Genomic DNA, 18,090 nt, shown 5'->3' with positions numbered 1-18,090 from the left:
ACAATTTATATTTTTCTTACAATCGCCATAATATGTGATGCGCTCATTTTCAATTTGAATAGGTACCTTCGTTTAACTTAGATTAAAGGCTTAATCGCGCTGATACTATTTTATTTATACACTAGTGCTGTAACCGTAATAAGGTGATAGTGCGGGCCCTATGCCGCTAGCTGCATCCCGCTCGCGCCCGCTACTTATCAATGAAATTCCTGCGCGCCGCTCCAACGGTGCCTCGCGTTCCTTCTGACGTAACAAAATGGCGGCACACATGTGCGACTGAGCATTCCTAAGCGCATCCCTCTAAACGTAATTTGACAAATCTTATGTCAATTGGTAACTAATCCGCCTAATTAGTCGATTACCTAGTAAGATTTAGATGAAGGTATAACAATGCATAAATGAATTTTACTTATACGTATCTTTTTATTTTTTTTCAGGTAAAAAAGCACTTTCCAACGACTGAAGGAGCTATTTCGAATGTGATAAAATATTACATTTAATATTTTTTGACCCACAGAATGTACTAATTATCAATTATAAATTACTTTACCTAGAAGAACTTACAAAATATGATTTGAAGCGTCATCTATTGACTATAAGAAAGAATTATAAGCGCCTGCGCAGTATTAAAATGCAGAAATAAGAGAACCGACGGTAGATGGCAGCAGTAATAGTTTACTGCTCGGTGTTTCAGATCATATCGTAAACTTTACAAAAGCCTCCACTAGATGGCATGAACGTTAATGTAAAATTAGCAGTTGGGTTTTATTTTCTGTGTCATTTAGAGATCATAGGAGAACATAATTAAATCTTACGTGTTTCACTTCAACGATGCTTTGGCTTTTTTAGAACGTAACCAAGTGGCGGCACATATTCTTAAGCAGTTCCTTCTAATTTATGTTTTAGAATGACTGTTTTTAGTCAAGTAAAAACTAATACGCAATACGACTAATACGATAAGAGTTGGTAAGCTAGAATTGAAAAAAAAAACGAACAATTCGATTACAGAAATCGATCTGAATTTAAAAAAAAAGTGACTTGAGTCGCCATCTATCGACTGTGGAAAATTCTAATTAGCGTATGCGAAATATTTAGAATACGAACATCGCCGGTAGATGGCAGCACTTACTTATAACGTTTGATGAACGTGTCGTAAGTTTTGCAAGGCTAACGCTAGATGGCATGATTCTTAAAATAATAATCCTTCAGAAGACAGGGATGCCGAAGCACAGTATTTATTTGGCATAACTTTATTTCAAAATAGGTAAGTGTGGAAATAACGAAATGCACGATAATATCCCAGTATCCACCATAGATAGACATAATCTTAAGTACTGTGCCAAAAGATTCAAAATCAAATGATGACATGACAGCCGAGCCGTCGGATTGCAGACTTTCCGCGATGCTTTTTTGTGCGATGGACACAAGGCGTAAATACAACCATGCGGTGAACCATGCATGTTGTTGAAAAATTAGGTATATATCTACAGCTGACTGTACAAGTGTACCTATACTTTGGCACATGGAAGACGTTAAAATATAACGAACGCGGCTCAACGTATTGCATAAAAACGACCTTATGCGCTGTTAAGTAGAGTAGAAACTTGGCTACAAGGAAGGTATTGGCGTTTCCACTGCGATTGTCTCCCTGACCTCCAGCGTAAAAGCGACCTTGGCGCATTAAGATAAAGCTCAAAATCTAACAAACCTGGCGACATGGAAGGAATTGGCGACGTCATCGCTGGTCGCCGCCGCGCCGAAGGACACGCCGACGGCAAGGCCTTCAGGAATGTTGTGGACGGTGATGGCGACCACCAGCAACATGATGCGTTTCCACTGCGACTGTCGCGCTTCCAGCGACCGCTGGAGGCTGTCGCGGCGGTCACCCTCGCCGTTCTCTGTGGGTTTCTGGAATGTACAATAGGCAGTTGATAACATATATGTAACATAAACCATTTAGATACGTATATAACTCTAAATTCGACAACGTCCATAAAAGCCTGACTGTATTATTTAGGCTTCGCAAGACATTTTAATATGTAAGTAGGTAATTTCCACTTTGAGACGTACCTAACGATGCCTCATAGTTACATTGTAATCCGTCAAGCCGGTCAAGCGGTGTTTGCCGTGTCTAAGAATTAGACATACAGATACACGAAAGATACAGAAAAACATAACCCTCTTTCTCCTGTCGGGTGAAAATGCAAACCAATTTTATACTATGGAGTTAAAGTCCGTCTAACCTAACTTTGCACCGACTTGAACAGAACAGAACAAAGTGAAGGAGTATCATTATAAACGTAATATTTTTATTAGAGATGCAACGGATAGTTGTTTGGCCGGATACCGGATATTCGGCCAAACCATCGGCCGAATATTCGGCCTGCGGATTCGGTTTTTCAGGTGCGCATTGTGCAAATTTTGACCTGTTTCGTAGTGAACGTTCGCGCGTACTCATTTCTAGGTTCGAAATGAGTGCATGTGCCAGTGAGTGAAATGTTAAAATTGTTTTAAAATAATAAACGAGTACGATCATGACCGTGACTATTTCTTATTCCAATTTTGTTTACTCAGAAATCAAGCAATGTTACTATCCGGTAGCCGGCAGGATAGTAGGCCACTATCCGGTATCCGGCCGAATGTTAAAATAATGGCCGGATAGGCCGGATACCGGATAGTAACCGAATATCCGGTGCATCTCTAATTTTTACAGACATTCATGATGACATTGCCATTGCCACACTTTAGTAATTGCAAATACCATGGAGACTTAGCTTGGTCCAAGTCTAGTAAGATACGTACGAGTGCACGTAGGGAAAATATAATACCCAGATAAGTATAGCCTCGTGCCGCCCACCATACAAAATTATAGCCAAGGAAGTTAGAATCCTGTTGTATTTTCAATTAGGTTTAATTTCATTTGTTCGGAAATATTACGAGACAAATGAGATGCTACCTACTTTGTTTTTAATTAAGGTTGACATTCCATTGAAACTAAGTGTACATCCTACATTGGGCGGCACGAGGATTGTAGTAAAATTTCATTTTTATTTTCCTTTTATTACTGACTGACTACGTGACTACGCTATTACCAAATAACTCTTTGCCATCAGGCTAAGGGATATATATTTCCCACATGTGTTCTATTTTCGATAAGTAAGACCATGGTTTAATAATACAGTGAAACCTGGATAAGTGAGACTTCAAGGGACGAGCAGATTTGTCTCACTTAAAGAGGTATCCCACTTACCCAGGCTCTCAGTTAGCCAGGTACAAATAAATTTCTGTCTCATTTATAGAGGGTCCCATTAATAGAGGTGAGAATAGAGGTTATATCTCAGTTATAGAGGTGGTTAATAAGGTATTTTGTAATTATCTTTAAATGTTTAGGTAAAATTATCCTGGTCCCTAAATATTTTTTAAGTCTGTTTAAATATTTCTTTGAATTTATTTTGAATGATTTTCTAAAGGATAGATTTTTTCAATTAAAATTGATACGGACTTCATTGCGTCTTAGAAATTCATTAAATGAAAATTTGTTTATTCTTGTTACTTATCAAGATTTCAGCTTTCGTTTCGATAGTTTTAACTACATAAAGTAACTAAATGAAACTTAAAGTCGTTTAGACACAATTAAGCAAATGCGGAATTTGTGGATAGACTAAGAGTTAGGAAAAATACGGAAATAGATCAATAAAGTCCAAGTTAGAGAGGTCATAGATTAACGTTATCTCAGATACAGAGGTAATTCGTATAACATTCTAAAAAAACAATTAGCAAAATATAATCTTATAAATATAGTCTCAGTAAAAGAGGTAAAATACACTCTCTGTCTCAATTATAGAGGTAAATGTGATTATAAAATCACAACAACTAATCCCAGTTATAGAGGTTCGTTTAATCTCACTAACAGAGGTAATTCAGTGCTAAAGTGTCGGGACCGCACCATGAATCCCAGCTATAGAGGTTTCTCACTTATCCAGGTCCCACTTAACCAGGTTTCACTGTATACTCCGCCTGGTACTCTCTTCCGACCACGTGACTGACACAACCCTACGTCAACATGCGACAGCGCTATATAATAGTATGCAATAGCTCTATACAAAGTGGCAGTGTTATTGTGTCACTCTGGGAAGAGAAGACCATGTTTTATCAGACTATGAGTAAGACTAACATTCGATTGTCATTTTTGAACTGTCAGCCTGGTAAAGGGTTTAAGGAGGTAAATGTATTACGGAGAGCGAGTGCTGCGAGTGGTGGTGCCGCCGGCGCTGCGCCGAGTGCTGGCTGTTGATGCAGTCCGCGAAGTCGCTCGGCTGCACCGGGTCCAGCGTGACCACACTATTACCCATTAAGGAGGTAGATGTATTACCGAGAGCGAGTGCTGCGAGTGGTGGTGCCGCCGGCGCTGCGCCGAGTGCTGGCTGTTGATGCAGTCCGCGAAGTCGGCCGGCTGCACCGGGTCCAGCGTGACCACACTATTACCCATTAAGGAGGTAGATGTATTACCGAGAGCGAGTGCTGCGAGTGGTGGTGCCGCCGGCGCTGCGCCGAGTGCTGGCTGTTGATGCAGTCCGCGAAGTCGGCCGGCTGCACCGGGTCTAACGTGACCACACTATTACCCATTAAGGAGGTAGATGTATTACCGAGAGCGAGTGCTGCGAGTGGTGGTGCCGCCGGCGCTGCGCAGAGTGCTGGCTGTTGATGCAGTCCGCGAAGTCGGCCGACTGCACCGGGTCTAGCGTGACCACGCTATTACCCATTAAGGAGGTAGATGTATTACCGAGAGCGAGTGCTGCGAGTGGTGGTGCCGCCGGCGCTGCGCCGAGTGCTGGCTGTTGATGCAGTCCGCGAAGTCGGCCGACTGCACCGGGTCTAGCGTGACCACGCTATTACCCATTAATGAGGCAAATGTATTACCGAGAGCGAGTGCTGCGAGTGGTGGTGCCGCCGGCGCTGCGCCGAGTGCTGGCTGTTGATGCAGTCCGCGAAGTCGGCCGGCTGCACCGGGTCCAGCGTGACCACACTATTACCCATTAAGGAGGTAGATGTATTACCGAGAGCGAGTTCTGCGAGTGGTGGTGCCGCCGGCGCTGCGCTGAGTGCTGGCTGTTGATGCAGTCCGCGAAGTCGGCCGGCTGCACCGGGTCCAGCGTGACCACACTATTACCCATTAAGGAGGTAGATGTATTGCCGAGAGCGAGTGCTGCGAGTGGTGGTGCCGCCGGCGCTGCGCCGAGTGCTGGCTGTTGATGCAGTCCGCGAAGTCGGCCGACTGCACCGGGTCTAGCGTGACCTCGCTATTACCCATTAATGAGGCAAATGTATTACCGAGAGCGAGTGCTGCGAGTGGTGGTGCCGCCGGCGCTGCGCCGATTGCTGGCTGTTGATGCAGTCCGCGAAGTCGACCGGCTGCACCGGGTCCAGCGTGACCACACTATTACCCATTAAGGAGGTAGATGTATTACCGAGAGCGAGTTCTGCGAGTGGTGGTGCCGCCGACGCTGCGCTGAGTGCTGGCTGTTGATGCAGTCCGCGAAGTCGGCCGGCTGCACCGGGTCCAGCGTGACCACACTATTACCCATTAAGGAGGTAGATGTATTACCGAGAGCGAGTGCTGCGAGTGGTGGTGCCGCCGGCGCTGCGCCGAGTGCTGGCTGTTGATGCAGTCCGCGAAGTCGGCCGGCTGCGCCGGGTCTAGCGTGACCACACTATTACCCATTAAGGAGGTAGATGTATTACCGAGAGCGAGTGCTGCGAGTGGTGGTGCCGCCGGTGCTGCGCCGAGTGCTGGCTGTTGATGCAGTCCGCGAAGTCGGCCGGCTGCACCGGGTCCAGCGTGACCACACTATTACCCATTAAGGAGGTAGATGTATTACCGAGAGCGAGTGCTGCGAGTGGTGGTGCCCCCGGCGCTGCGCCGAGTGCTGGCTGTTGATGCAGTCCGCGAAGTCGGCCGGCTGCACCGGGTCCAGCGTGACCACACTATTACCCATTAAGGAGGTAGATGTATTACCGAGAGCGAGTGCTGCGAGTGGTGGTGCCGCCGGCGCTGCGCCGAGTGCTGGCTGTTGATGCAGTCCGCGAAGTCGGCCGGCTGCACGGGGTCCAGCGTGACCACGCTCGTTGGCACCGGCGGCCGGTTCAGCGCCGTCATCATTTCCAAGTCTTCTATTTTCTCTTTGCCCTCTTTAGTTTTTGTTATGGCTGGGGAATGCAATATACAAAATGAATAGTCGGTTAGATAGCATATGCCCGTATTATACAAAATATACCTACTAATATTATAATATTTGTGAAACTGTCAAGGTCTAAGATCGTACCTATCGATCAAATTAGTTAAAATATGTATACACGACCTTATTTACATGAAATTAAAGTGATATGTACATATTTTTGGAACATTAATAACGTGACGTAACGTTATATTAGGTCTTGATTGTACCTACTAGTATACTTAAATTTAAAATGCAGGTACTGAGGGCCTACAGAACCACGTTCGACGTGTTGCCTTGTAAATTCGTACGTAAGTGTGACAGGGAGGCAACACGTCGAACGTGGTTCGCGGTAGGCCCTCATATTCTTTAGCTTCAAAACAATCATTCGCTTTTTAGGGTTCCGTACCCAAAAGGTAAAAACGGGACCCTATTACTAAGACTCCGCTGTCCGTCTGTCCGTCCGTCCGTCGGATAGTCTGTCTGTATCTCATGAACCGTGATAGCTAGACAATTGAAAATTTCACAGATGATGTATTTCTGTTGCCGCTATAACAACAAATACTAAAACACAATATAATAAATATTTAAGTGGGGCTCCCATACAACAAACGTGATTTTTTTTGCTGTTTTTTGCTTAATGCAATAATGGTACGGAGCCCTTCGTGCGCGAGTCCGACTCGCACTTGGCCGGATTTTATTTATGTTTAAATATAAACCAAATTGGACTGTGATATAAATGAGTAGAATCTAATTTAAATAGGCCATCTAATATTAAATCCTATTTTCTTTTTAAAAACCTTTATACGCTACTAAATTTACAAACGATGCAAATAATTAGATTAGCATGTAAGTAAGTGTAATAGTAGGTACAATTAGCCATTTAACGACACGTGCATTGACGTCATTTAAAACCAAGAGGCGTTCAGTTTTAAACAAACACCATAGATAAAAAGCACATAATAATGAGATATTACTCTCAAAGGTGCAATCAATGTAACAAAATGATATCGCAGAACTCGACACACTGTCACTTATAACATCAACTGTAATGTAAGCATATAGATATGTAACTAAAAGCGCAAATATATAAATCGAGGCGCGACTCAGGTTTAGGTAATCAGGAATGGCTAAATGTACTAGGTATCGCAAAGGCATATTATGCATTAATGCGAGTTTAGGTATAATAGGTAACGCATGGTGCAAAATGCAGATTATGCCTGATCCACCAAATACCATGACAGTGTCCAAAACGCACTCCACTTATGAGATGCTTAAAACAATCGAACAGAACACAACCAGTAGGTACGGATATAATGGTCGTTTTGTCTACGTGACAGTGTGATAAAACAGTGTCCGTCACTTTCTATCCCGCGGAGTTAAAAAGTGACAGTAATTTTATCACGTGGATAAATGTGGATAGCTCGATCCATAATACGCCTGCAGGGCATTATAATATAACAACTACCTGACGTAACCTGACGCTATCCAATACGTTCCCAAGCTACCACTTGATAGACTTTGTTTATTAGGGCGTTTAGCAAAAATACCCATTTAGACGGATCCAGAACTAGCATGCGATTTTCGTTACGTCGTATTTAGTCGATCGACTGAATTAATGTAGGTACTAAGTATGTAGTTAGCAACGTAATCGAATATTGCATGCAAGTTCTCGCGCCGACTAAATGAGGCTTAAGGGTAGGTTACAAGTTTTTATAACAATTCGTAAGTATATCATATACGCGATCATTATTTGAATTTATTACCAATATTCAATCATCCACCTTATTCAAAGAATAAAGAAAAGAAAAAAGAAAGAAAAGTCATTAACTCGATAAAGCACAGGACAAAAAAAACAAACACAACACTGAATTGCGAAACAATAAACACTCAATTGCGTCAACATATCTAACTAGTAGCTCAGTGTAGTAGAGCTGTAGACCTAGCGAGCCTTCGACGTGTCGGAAGCCGGTGTTGCTCGAAGTAGCGAACCCTCATAGATAGATAGATGTAGAGAACAACAGGACACATATCATCAGTAGGTACTGGGCTACATTCAAATATAGAATAGGTACCTGTGTATTTGTATTTAGAAATCTAAGTAAATATATGTAACCCTTTTGTTTTGCTGCAACGCACACATCAGCAAACCTACCTCTTATTGATGCTTCTTGTTCTTCATTTTATTTTTAGTTTGGTATTGTTATTGTTTCTATTTCTTGTCAACATGTGTGTATTGTGGCAAGCGAATAAATGGTTTATTTATCTACGAGTAGAGTATCTATCTATATACCTGAGTAAGTATCCACTTAGTATAATGTCGCTGAACTATCGATAGAAGTATCTAAGTACCCAAGTAGCATTGCAAGCTGTATATAAGCTGTATTAAAGTTTATTTGTATACTATAAGCTGTACAGTTAGGCTGTACAAAGGCTGTATAAGCGATTATACAGCCCTTATAAGCAAAAAAAGGGCCCAAATTATACAGCCTTTGGCGTTATTAGAGCTGTAGAGTAGCTGTATAAGCAATACATAAGCTGCATAATAGCTGCATTACAGCTATATTTCGGTGTAACAGGAAACCTTAACACTACAGATAATCTCTTATAAGTACGATATAAGAATATAAGTTTTAAATGAGTTATAAGAAAGAATTACAAGAGAATAATAATCATTTAAGAAACTAAAATGTCTTAATCTTGTTCATACGTAATATAGTAATGGCGACAATAAAGTGTTATAGTGGATGGTAAAAGTAAAAGTAAATATTATACAGGACTTGAATGGAATATTACATTGTTGGTAAGTGCGGATTATTATTTATTGTGAACCTGTATATCTTTTCTGGCAAAATATTTACGCGCCTGCAAAATAACAAAGAGAAACCATAAGGAAAATATCAAAATTCGGTAAAGTTACTGTTTGTTTTTAAGGTTAGAGTATCAAAAATATTTATAAATATTAATTCTAAGGCTAAACAATTTATTTTAGCTGGTAATCATAACACGGCGTTAGTCTGCTAAATATTTGCAAGTATTTATTTAATTATATTTACAAATACGTTTTTTTTAAATTGTAAAATGGCGACAATTTTTAAACAGCCTACAGGATAGTTGGAGAGCATTATAATCTTAGTAGCTGTGCTGTGTAATAAATGGAGTGTCTTTTACAGCTTTTGTAATTAAAACAGCTTTATAATAGAATATTTGTATTCGTTTGGCTGTATTTCGGTTCTCCGTACATAAGTTATAATTCTCTTTAGAGATCCGTATAACAAATAAAAAACCTGTACTGTAACTATCATATATTCCTTTAGTTTTATAATACACTTATTTTCAGAAATCATTACACTACTATACTTATACGAGTGTAAAATTACGCCAAAAGATTGTTATAAGCGACTCTATCAGTAATACAGAAAAAAGCTGTACTATAGCTGCCATTTATTCATTTGGTTTTATAATACCCTTACAGACAGAAGTTATACAACTACTATTCTTATAGGAGAGTAAGATTACGCCATAAGAAATAGCTTTAAAACGGGGTTGACAGATACATTTGTACAGCTACAAGTGCCAAGTGATACTACAATACAGCCTGTATACAGCTTTTACGATAAAATTAGCTTGTAGTGTTTCACAACACTTAATGTTTGAAAACCGAGTTGACAGATACTTTTGTACAGCTAAAAGTGCCAAGTGTTACTACAATACAGCCTGTATACAGCTTTTACGATAGAATTAGCATGTAGTCTCTCACAACACTTTTAGTTTTATAGTAGAATTTTTATATTCTGATAAAGCACCCCATGCTTCCGCAGAATCCTTTATAATGATTTTATACAGCTTGAGCTGTATAATGTCTGTAAAGTACCTTTTATACAGCTTAAATCTTTTCTGATACTCTTATACGTCCCTTAAATCACTCTAAGTTCTTAATTGGCTGCTATATTGAAGTTGCCGACACTTCCATGCTACTTGGGTATGGGGCCCAATACATTCCACGACTCTTCTCTTTCCGAACAGACTCTACATAAATAGGTGTATGCCGTGTATGTATTGTAAGTATCCTGTCTGACTCTGATTCATGTAGATCAGCGGTCGGCAACAAGCGGCCCGCGAACCTCTCACTTGCGGCCCGCGAGACTCCCTGGCTATTTTGTATGTAATATTGACAATGTCTGATAAAGTCATAAATATTAAGAAAGTGCGGCCCGCGTCAACTTCGGTAACTACTATTTGGCCCTTGGCTGCTAAAAGGTTGCCGACCGCTGATGTAGATAGTTATTTGTTTATAATACGTCATAATTGAAGGGTTATCATGTATTCCCGGTTATATATATGTCAAGTAGTTCCAAACGCTCCCACTTGGCGACGCTGTAATAAATATGTTGAAGGATGACTCACGCTAGACCGGGCCGGGGCCGGATTGGAGCTTCCGGCGCTTCGTTTTCTATGGAAAGCACCACGTGATCTCCGATCAGCCGTCATAGATAATTACATGTCGGACGCCCCGGCCCGGCCTAGCGGGAGTCATCCTTTAGTTTTTAATACAGTCGACGTCCAAGGTGTTTACTTTTTTGCACCTTACTCCTTTGTAATAAGGCGAAAAATGTAAACATATATTTGACGTCGACTATACATAGCTTTCCCTATATACTCGATAAGAAGCACAGATAGTTTCTCTCTGCGCTCCCATCAAATTCTCAGACACGAGCAAACAATTTCATATTATGATCATATCGCTGAAGAATTGCATAATTAGCACGAGTAATGAGCTATGCGGACTGCAGCAGGGCAGATAAGGAGTCAAATTCAGATACATAAAATATAATACCAATTCGATTCCTACCTCAGTCACGCAATCAAACTAAAGAGCGCGAGGGTGACGCAGAGATTAAAACAAATTGATATCATATTTCACACATCGAAATACGCCTAAAGACTGCGATAACTTATTTAAATATACAGGATATTTCACATTCCCATCCCACAGTTCACATAAATCGGCGTATTTGAAGGAAACTGCCTTTGTCCTTGTTACAAACGTAATGACGACATATATCACTATAAGTAAGGCATAAAGTCGTTCATTGTTAGCGATGATAAGCGGTGCCTTATGATAGTTATGATAGTCCGTCGCCAGTAGTAAATTGTAAGCCTTTGATAAGATACTAATCTTTGAATGCATAGATTTTTATTTCCTTGGTAATAACAAAAGGGTTTGCATTTCAGCTCTTGTTATGATAATGAGAAACTAAACATTGGCTTGATTAACATCTACGTGACTTGAACTACTTAAATAATAAATGTAGGTATAAATGTATTAATTAAAACGGCTACCAACTAAAAGTCAACTTAAAGTCAGTAATACTATACTCTGTATCTTTAGGTATTTAAATAAAAGTAAACAAAATCTACCGTCAAATGGCTCCTTAAGCCTGTTGAGGGTAGATGAAAACATTACACGATCAAATAATGTAGGTTAAAGTCAGGTCGTTCAGTGTCTGATCCAGGCAGTTTTGTAATTAACCAGTGAATATTATAACTACCCGAAAATGTAGTTACATTATGTAAAAATTGTTTGTTTACTTTTATTTAAATACCTGAAGATACAGACTATAGTCTCAGCCCAATGCCCACGCTAAAAGGCATGATATATTTTACACCATAACGAAAAAGTCGTATTTTGGGGTGGAACCAGCGATAAAAAGAGCAGCTGTTATCAAATGTATTAAATGTTACTAAATATATGCCAGCAATTTCCTTTTAAATAATAATAAAACATATATCTTGATTGTCTGTTATTCCATTCAATAAATAAAAATAAAAAACAAATTGGAAACATGTGTACCATACATTATAATGTGAGTATGGTAGACAGTGTACCATTTGCCTAGAAAATTAAAAAAAAATCATGTCGGACACATTAATTTCATATACCAAAGCAAGGTTTCTATTTCAATATGACAAGGTTCCACAAAAGCAACATAGTTGCTACTTATATCAGATGACATAGGCATACAAGGGTGTGACATGTTGATGCAATAAGGTACTGCATGAAAAGCTTATCACCATTTAAACATCTATCAGTTAGCCTGAACCACTGACTGCCCAGACACTAAGCACACACTTATTATTTGTACAGTATGCAAACCCTTTTATCCCACGATATATTATACGAGTACAGTCAGCATCAGTAGCGGATGAAACAAAACGCCAAAAATATCTACCACCCTCTAGTACTTTTCCAAATAAAAATAAATCTTTGTAGTTCATAGTTTTTTTGGCTGAAACCGAAACTACGGTCGAAACCTGATTTTTTGGCAGAAACTGGCCGAAACCGAATCTTCGGTCGGACACTAGTGAAAATACACAACTTGAATTTTTTTACTAAGTGCAATAAATGCATCACTTTAGAAAACATACATACACATGTACACATATGTGTGATTTGGTATTATGAATTTAAAAGTCATGACTAGGTAATTTTTATTTAATTTAAATAATAATTTATAGGTATATTTTGAAAGATATGCTCACTTAATTGTCATGAATTGAAAAGCATTGTGTGCAGATTTTTGAATTTAGATCAAATTATGAAAGTAATTGAATTTTATGCTGGCTTTCAATTTCAAAGAGAATGAATATACATATTTATTGGCATATTGTTTCACAGTGCCAATGCTTAAATAAAAAAAAATATTTCTGTGGCAAGTTAATTCGAGGTTAAAATAATAAAATCCTTTTTTTATCCTACTTGTTGAATTGATTAAGCCTTCATACAGATACTTCCCACCAACAAACAAAAAAAAATTATACATATAACAAAAACTATTGTTTGAAATCAAATCTGTGAGCAATGTTGAACCACCGAATGATTGACTATTATCAGCTATTATTGTTGCCACATATGCGCAGTGCATTTATGTAATTCAATAAAAACAATCACAATATCATTGGACCGGCTTCCAATCCCTCAACTAACTTACTATAGAAATACAGTTAGATTAATGAGACTAAATTGAGTGACTATCTAGTTCATCATATCAGCCTTTTATCACCCACTGCTGAGCATAGGCCTCTCTTCAAGTACGCCACTGATCCCGGTCCCGAGCCAATTTCATCCAGAAGTGACCCGCCATCTTCCGAATGTCCGAATTCGAATTCGGAAGACTATCTAGTTACGTATAAAATACATGACAGTGTTCTTCAAACAACTGAGTAATATCAGTAACCATGTGGCCATATTTTCCCAAATATTTGTGTTGCCTCTCTTTCTTAATAACACAAACACAAAAAAGCAGCCATAGAATGTTATTACAAACCACCAAGTAAAAGATTAATACAAAAAAAGATATATTAGGAATTGTATGGTACTTACACATCATCATATTGGCTGAATTGAGTCCCAAATAGTCTAAGAATACATCAGTTCCAAATACAAATACAGCTCCAAGCAGGAATCCCGCAGCAACAGGCAGGAAAGAATATTTGCCATATATCCCTTGTTTCTCACAAAGTGTTATTGCTGGGTCCAAGAGTGACCAGTATGATGCCGCAGTCATAACACCAGCGGCAAAACCAAGTGAAACATCAAGAAGTTTTCTCTGCAATTAAACATGTTCAATTAGCATACCAAATCACAGTATCATGCGTATAGTGTGATAAATTTACTTATCAAAATGTATCTAAATTTTGCTTTAAATTTATTGAGTGGGATCAAAATTCCATTGGTAGCAAATGATTCAGACGTTCCTCTCACTACTCATCGTAAGAAACTCACGAGAGATTTGTTCAATGTTACTGTCTTACTTGTAACTACACCAAAATATTCATTCAAGTTTTTAATTATTTTGAAAAATTATTGTTTATCATGGATCATATAATTCTTATCTGTGGAGGGTTTCATAACTAAGTTGTAATAAGTTTCGTACCTGTTTTCCTCGTACAAAAAATACTAAAGAAGCGCCGGCTGCTGTGAGTCCCCACGTCAAGAGAGTCCCCAGAAGGGCTTGGGTCACTGCCCCGTACCCTTCAATCATCTTGAATTATATCTTTAAGTAACGAATTTGCTTATTAAGTACTCTTGGTTGTTCATCTCTTCCACGCGAGATGTTTTTAAATTAATTGCAGCTAAACATGTCCTATTTATATACCTCGCGGGACTGGGTCTACGTGCGTGTATCAACTGTCACTGTCATTAAACGTCAGTTGACTTTTTTAAACAACTACGGCTTGGATGCGAGTTTTTTAAGCCTCAGTCGATAGAAAAAGTTTGGCAGAAAAAAACACAGTCTTAAAGAGGGATGAGTAGGTATAGTTTTGTTATCCTACTGTTACTGACAAAACTTGCTTTCCATCGTTTCCATACTATTAATTATAATACCTCCGGTTTCGTTTAATGTTCTTTTCTGTGCTAACTCGAATCGTTATGGTTAATAAAGCTAGCCGTGTAGCTTGGCAAAAAGAGTAGAAATTAAAAAGTGGCAACACTGTAGTGTCGTCCCGTTTTCTTATATAAATTGGTTTGAAAGGGACGACACTACAATATTGCCACTTTTTAATTTCTACTCTTTTTTGCCAAGCAACAATGATTATGTCGTCGTCCAATATCATGCGAATTTTAGTCGGAACGGGCGTCTTCCTTCGTTGCGTTCGTTCGGTGTGCGAATGTAACTCCGAAGACCAACGAGCGACCCATAACCTACCCTTAGTTCGCATTCGTTGGCTTACCTATAACTATAATTTTATTATAAATATAGTCTGAAGGTATATTATACGCGTCATTATTATACATTTATATAAGTATGTTTAGGTTTTATGTGGGTTTTATCAATACCTATTTATACACAGGCTGAAAGTTCCTATTATGTCAAAAACTGTAAGCCCCCATTCGGACGGGAGCGTTTTCAACGCGCGTTAAAAAAGCGCTTGAATTTGTCTGCAATCTAAATTCGATTTAACGACCAAGGCTTAAAGTCGAAAATCCAACAACGCTTGATAAAAAGCGCCACCGCTGTCGTGTGAATCAGGGATGTTACGGAGCTCCGGTTCCGTTTCCGTTAAGGCGGAACTTCCGTTTGGTATTACACATCCGTTTCTGTTCCGGTTCCGTTATGTTTGAAACGGAAGTTATAACGGATGTCAATGCTTCGCGCGGCGGCGGCGTACATCAAAAACAAACAGGTTCATACCAGTCATTCGTTCATCGCCCCGCTTGCCACGTGCTACGCTAATTTGTTGTTTGTTTGTATATCTTGTTTTATTCGTGTTATTACAATTAAAATCGTATGTGTTTTGTTGTGTACTGACTAATATATACTGACTGTGTGTAGTGTGTGTGGTGAATGTTAGTGTGTAAAAAACGCACAATGAAGCCGAAATCAAGTTCGATTTCGAACTATTTTGATGAAGTTAGTGGGGACACGGCTAAGTGTAAACTTTGTCTGAAGGTTTAATCTAGAAAGGGGAAAACGACTACATCGTTAAAAAGTTAGGCTCCGATTCTGGTTCCGGTTCCGTTTTCGGTTCCGTTTCCGTTTTCGGTTCCGTTAAACTAAATTGAAAACATCTGTTTCCGTTTTCGGTTCCGATAAAACCACATCCGTTACATCCCAGGCGGCTTAGCACGGTCGCGTTTTTATCCCTTGTCACCATGCCTGTCACGTTCTAACAAGTACGTAAGTGCGAAAGGGACGCGCATAGTGATAGTCGATAAAAATGGAACCGTGCTGAGCCCGGTGTGAATAGATACATGGTTATCCATTTGTGTCATTCACACAACCTAAGCCCCCATTGCCACGGGCGGTTTTACAACGCGCGTTAAAAAAGCGCTTGAATGACACAAATGGATACATGTGTATTTATTCACACGACACCGGTGGCGCTTTTTATCAAGCGTTGTTGGATTTTCGACTTTAAGCCTTGGTCGTTAAATCCAATTTAGAGTGAGGACAGATTTAAGAGATTTTTTAACGCGCGTTGAAAAAGCTCCCGTGCGAATGGGGGCTAATAGTTGGATTTGCAACATTTTAAGACAATTTTACTTCGCGCGACATAATAATCGTGACTAAAATAATAATAAAAAATCTTAATGTTAATATGGCTCACGACAGTTTAATTAATGCAACATTTGTTGTAAGTATAGGTAAGTATCAACTACACCCTTTTGATATTTTTAGAATTTTTAAAACTTACAAGAGATAAGGAGCATTTAAAAATTCGTATGAAATCTATTTTTCGCTCCAAATTTTTACAATAATATAAAAACTAAAAAAGTCAAACGTAGAGGCATATCTATGGTTAATATACATCAATTTACATCATTGATAATGTTATTGTTATGTAAAAATTTCATGATTTTTAGGGTTCCGTACCCAACGGGTAAAACGGGACCCTATTACTAAGACTCCGCTGTCCGTCCGTCCGTCCGTCTGTCACCAGGCTGTATCTCACGAAAGTCACGAACCGTGATAGCTAGACAGTTGAAATTTTCACAGATGATGTATTTCTGTTGCCGCTATAACAACAAATACTAAAAAGTACGGAACCCTCGGTGGGCGAGTCCGACTCGCACTTGTCCGGTTTTTCATTGGTAGTTTTGGTAGAGGGGAGGGGTGAATGGTATTAAACATTTTCCTTCATAAATCAATTTTTGCTATGCAAAAAAAAAACAAAAATTGTTTTGAAATGTACAATTTGACCTAGTAACTAGACTTTGAAATTTTGCCCCCTCTTCATATGGGGCATTTTTCATATATCATTAAAAATAATTAATAAAATAACACTTTTAATGTGTCTAGCTGGGTCAGCGTTCATATAACTATTTCAAGTTTCAAATGGATAGCTCAAGTAGTTCTCGAGTTATTTAGTAATGTGGCAGACAGACGGACGGACAGATTCGCGCCTTAAGGGGCCCACTGATTAACAGTCCGCCGGACGGTATCGGCCTGTCAGTTAGAACAAAATTTTGACAGTTCCGAACAACTGACAGGCCGATACCGTCCGGCGGACTGTTAATCAGTGGGCCCCTTTATGGTGCGAATTCTGGGTTCTGCCCTCTGGGTTCTTTTTTGTACCGTTTTGGTACGGACCCCTAAAAATACAAAAATATGAGGTTATTGGGTGGTTATTAATTATTTCAGTATAGTATCTTATTCTGCCCTATAAAGGGTTCACGCAGTGGAAGTGTTTTAATAGGTTAATTATGAGCGCACAACGCTTAGTGGGCCCATAACCTATTAAAACAAATATTACTTTCATGGTCATCATCATCTTCCTGGCCATTGTCCCGGCTTTTTGCCACGGGTAATGGAAGCCTGGGGTCGGCTAATCCGAAGAATTGGCGTAGACACTACAGCTTGGCAAAAAAGAGTAGAAATTAAAAAGTGGCAATATTGTAGTGTCGTCCCTTTCAAACCAATTTATATAAGAAAACGGGACGACACTACAGTGTTGCCACTTTTTAATTTCTACTTTTTTTGCCAAGCTATAGTTTTTACGACAGCAGGCGTGGCTCACTCCGCGAATTCGTCGTTTTGCAACAGGTAGCTACTACAAGTACATCCGTTCCACACCAATTTTGGTGGCTAGCCATAAGCCGCGCGTGGCGCTGTCGCCACCTAGCGGCCATATCTGTCCATCGTAACAGACGCGCTTTGTTAGAGAGTGAGTCTTCTGTACCTAATAGTATACTATTATTTATTCTGTGACGACAGCTACATTGCTAGGAAATATAAAGTAGGTTCGGTACCTATTTTAATGCTCTTTATTATTTAGAATCTATCGCATAAGTAAGGCCAGGACCCTGATGACCAGGCGGCGTAGCACGGTCGCGTTTTTATCCCTTGTCACCATGCCTGTCACGTTCTAA

At 39.7% G+C, this 18,090-nt stretch overlaps 1 protein-coding gene across 1 annotated transcript in view; it reads right to left on the bottom strand.

Moving 5' to 3' along the window:
- The window catches only part of LOC134795484 (zinc transporter ZIP11), a 66,477-nt gene extending 52,071 nt beyond the window's left edge, over positions 1 to 14,406 (bottom strand). The window contains exons 1-4 of the mRNA XM_063767335.1: positions 14,153 to 14,406; positions 13,600 to 13,825; positions 6,017 to 6,207; positions 1,709 to 1,908 (exon numbers count right to left, since the gene is read on the bottom strand). Of these exons, the coding sequence (XP_063623405.1) occupies positions 1,709 to 1,908; positions 6,017 to 6,207; positions 13,600 to 13,825; positions 14,153 to 14,260 (725 nt within the window). The 5' untranslated portion in view covers positions 14,261 to 14,406. The remainder of the gene's footprint in view (positions 1 to 1,708; positions 1,909 to 6,016; positions 6,208 to 13,599; positions 13,826 to 14,152) is intronic.
- Positions 14,407 to 18,090: the final 3,684 nt, after the last annotated feature.

This window comes from Cydia splendana, chromosome 12, assembly GCF_910591565.1.
Source record: "Cydia splendana chromosome 12, ilCydSple1.2, whole genome shotgun sequence".
Taxonomy (NCBI): Eukaryota; Metazoa; Arthropoda; class Insecta; order Lepidoptera; family Tortricidae; genus Cydia; species Cydia splendana.
This window is presented reverse-complemented; position numbering and strand designations above follow the sequence as displayed.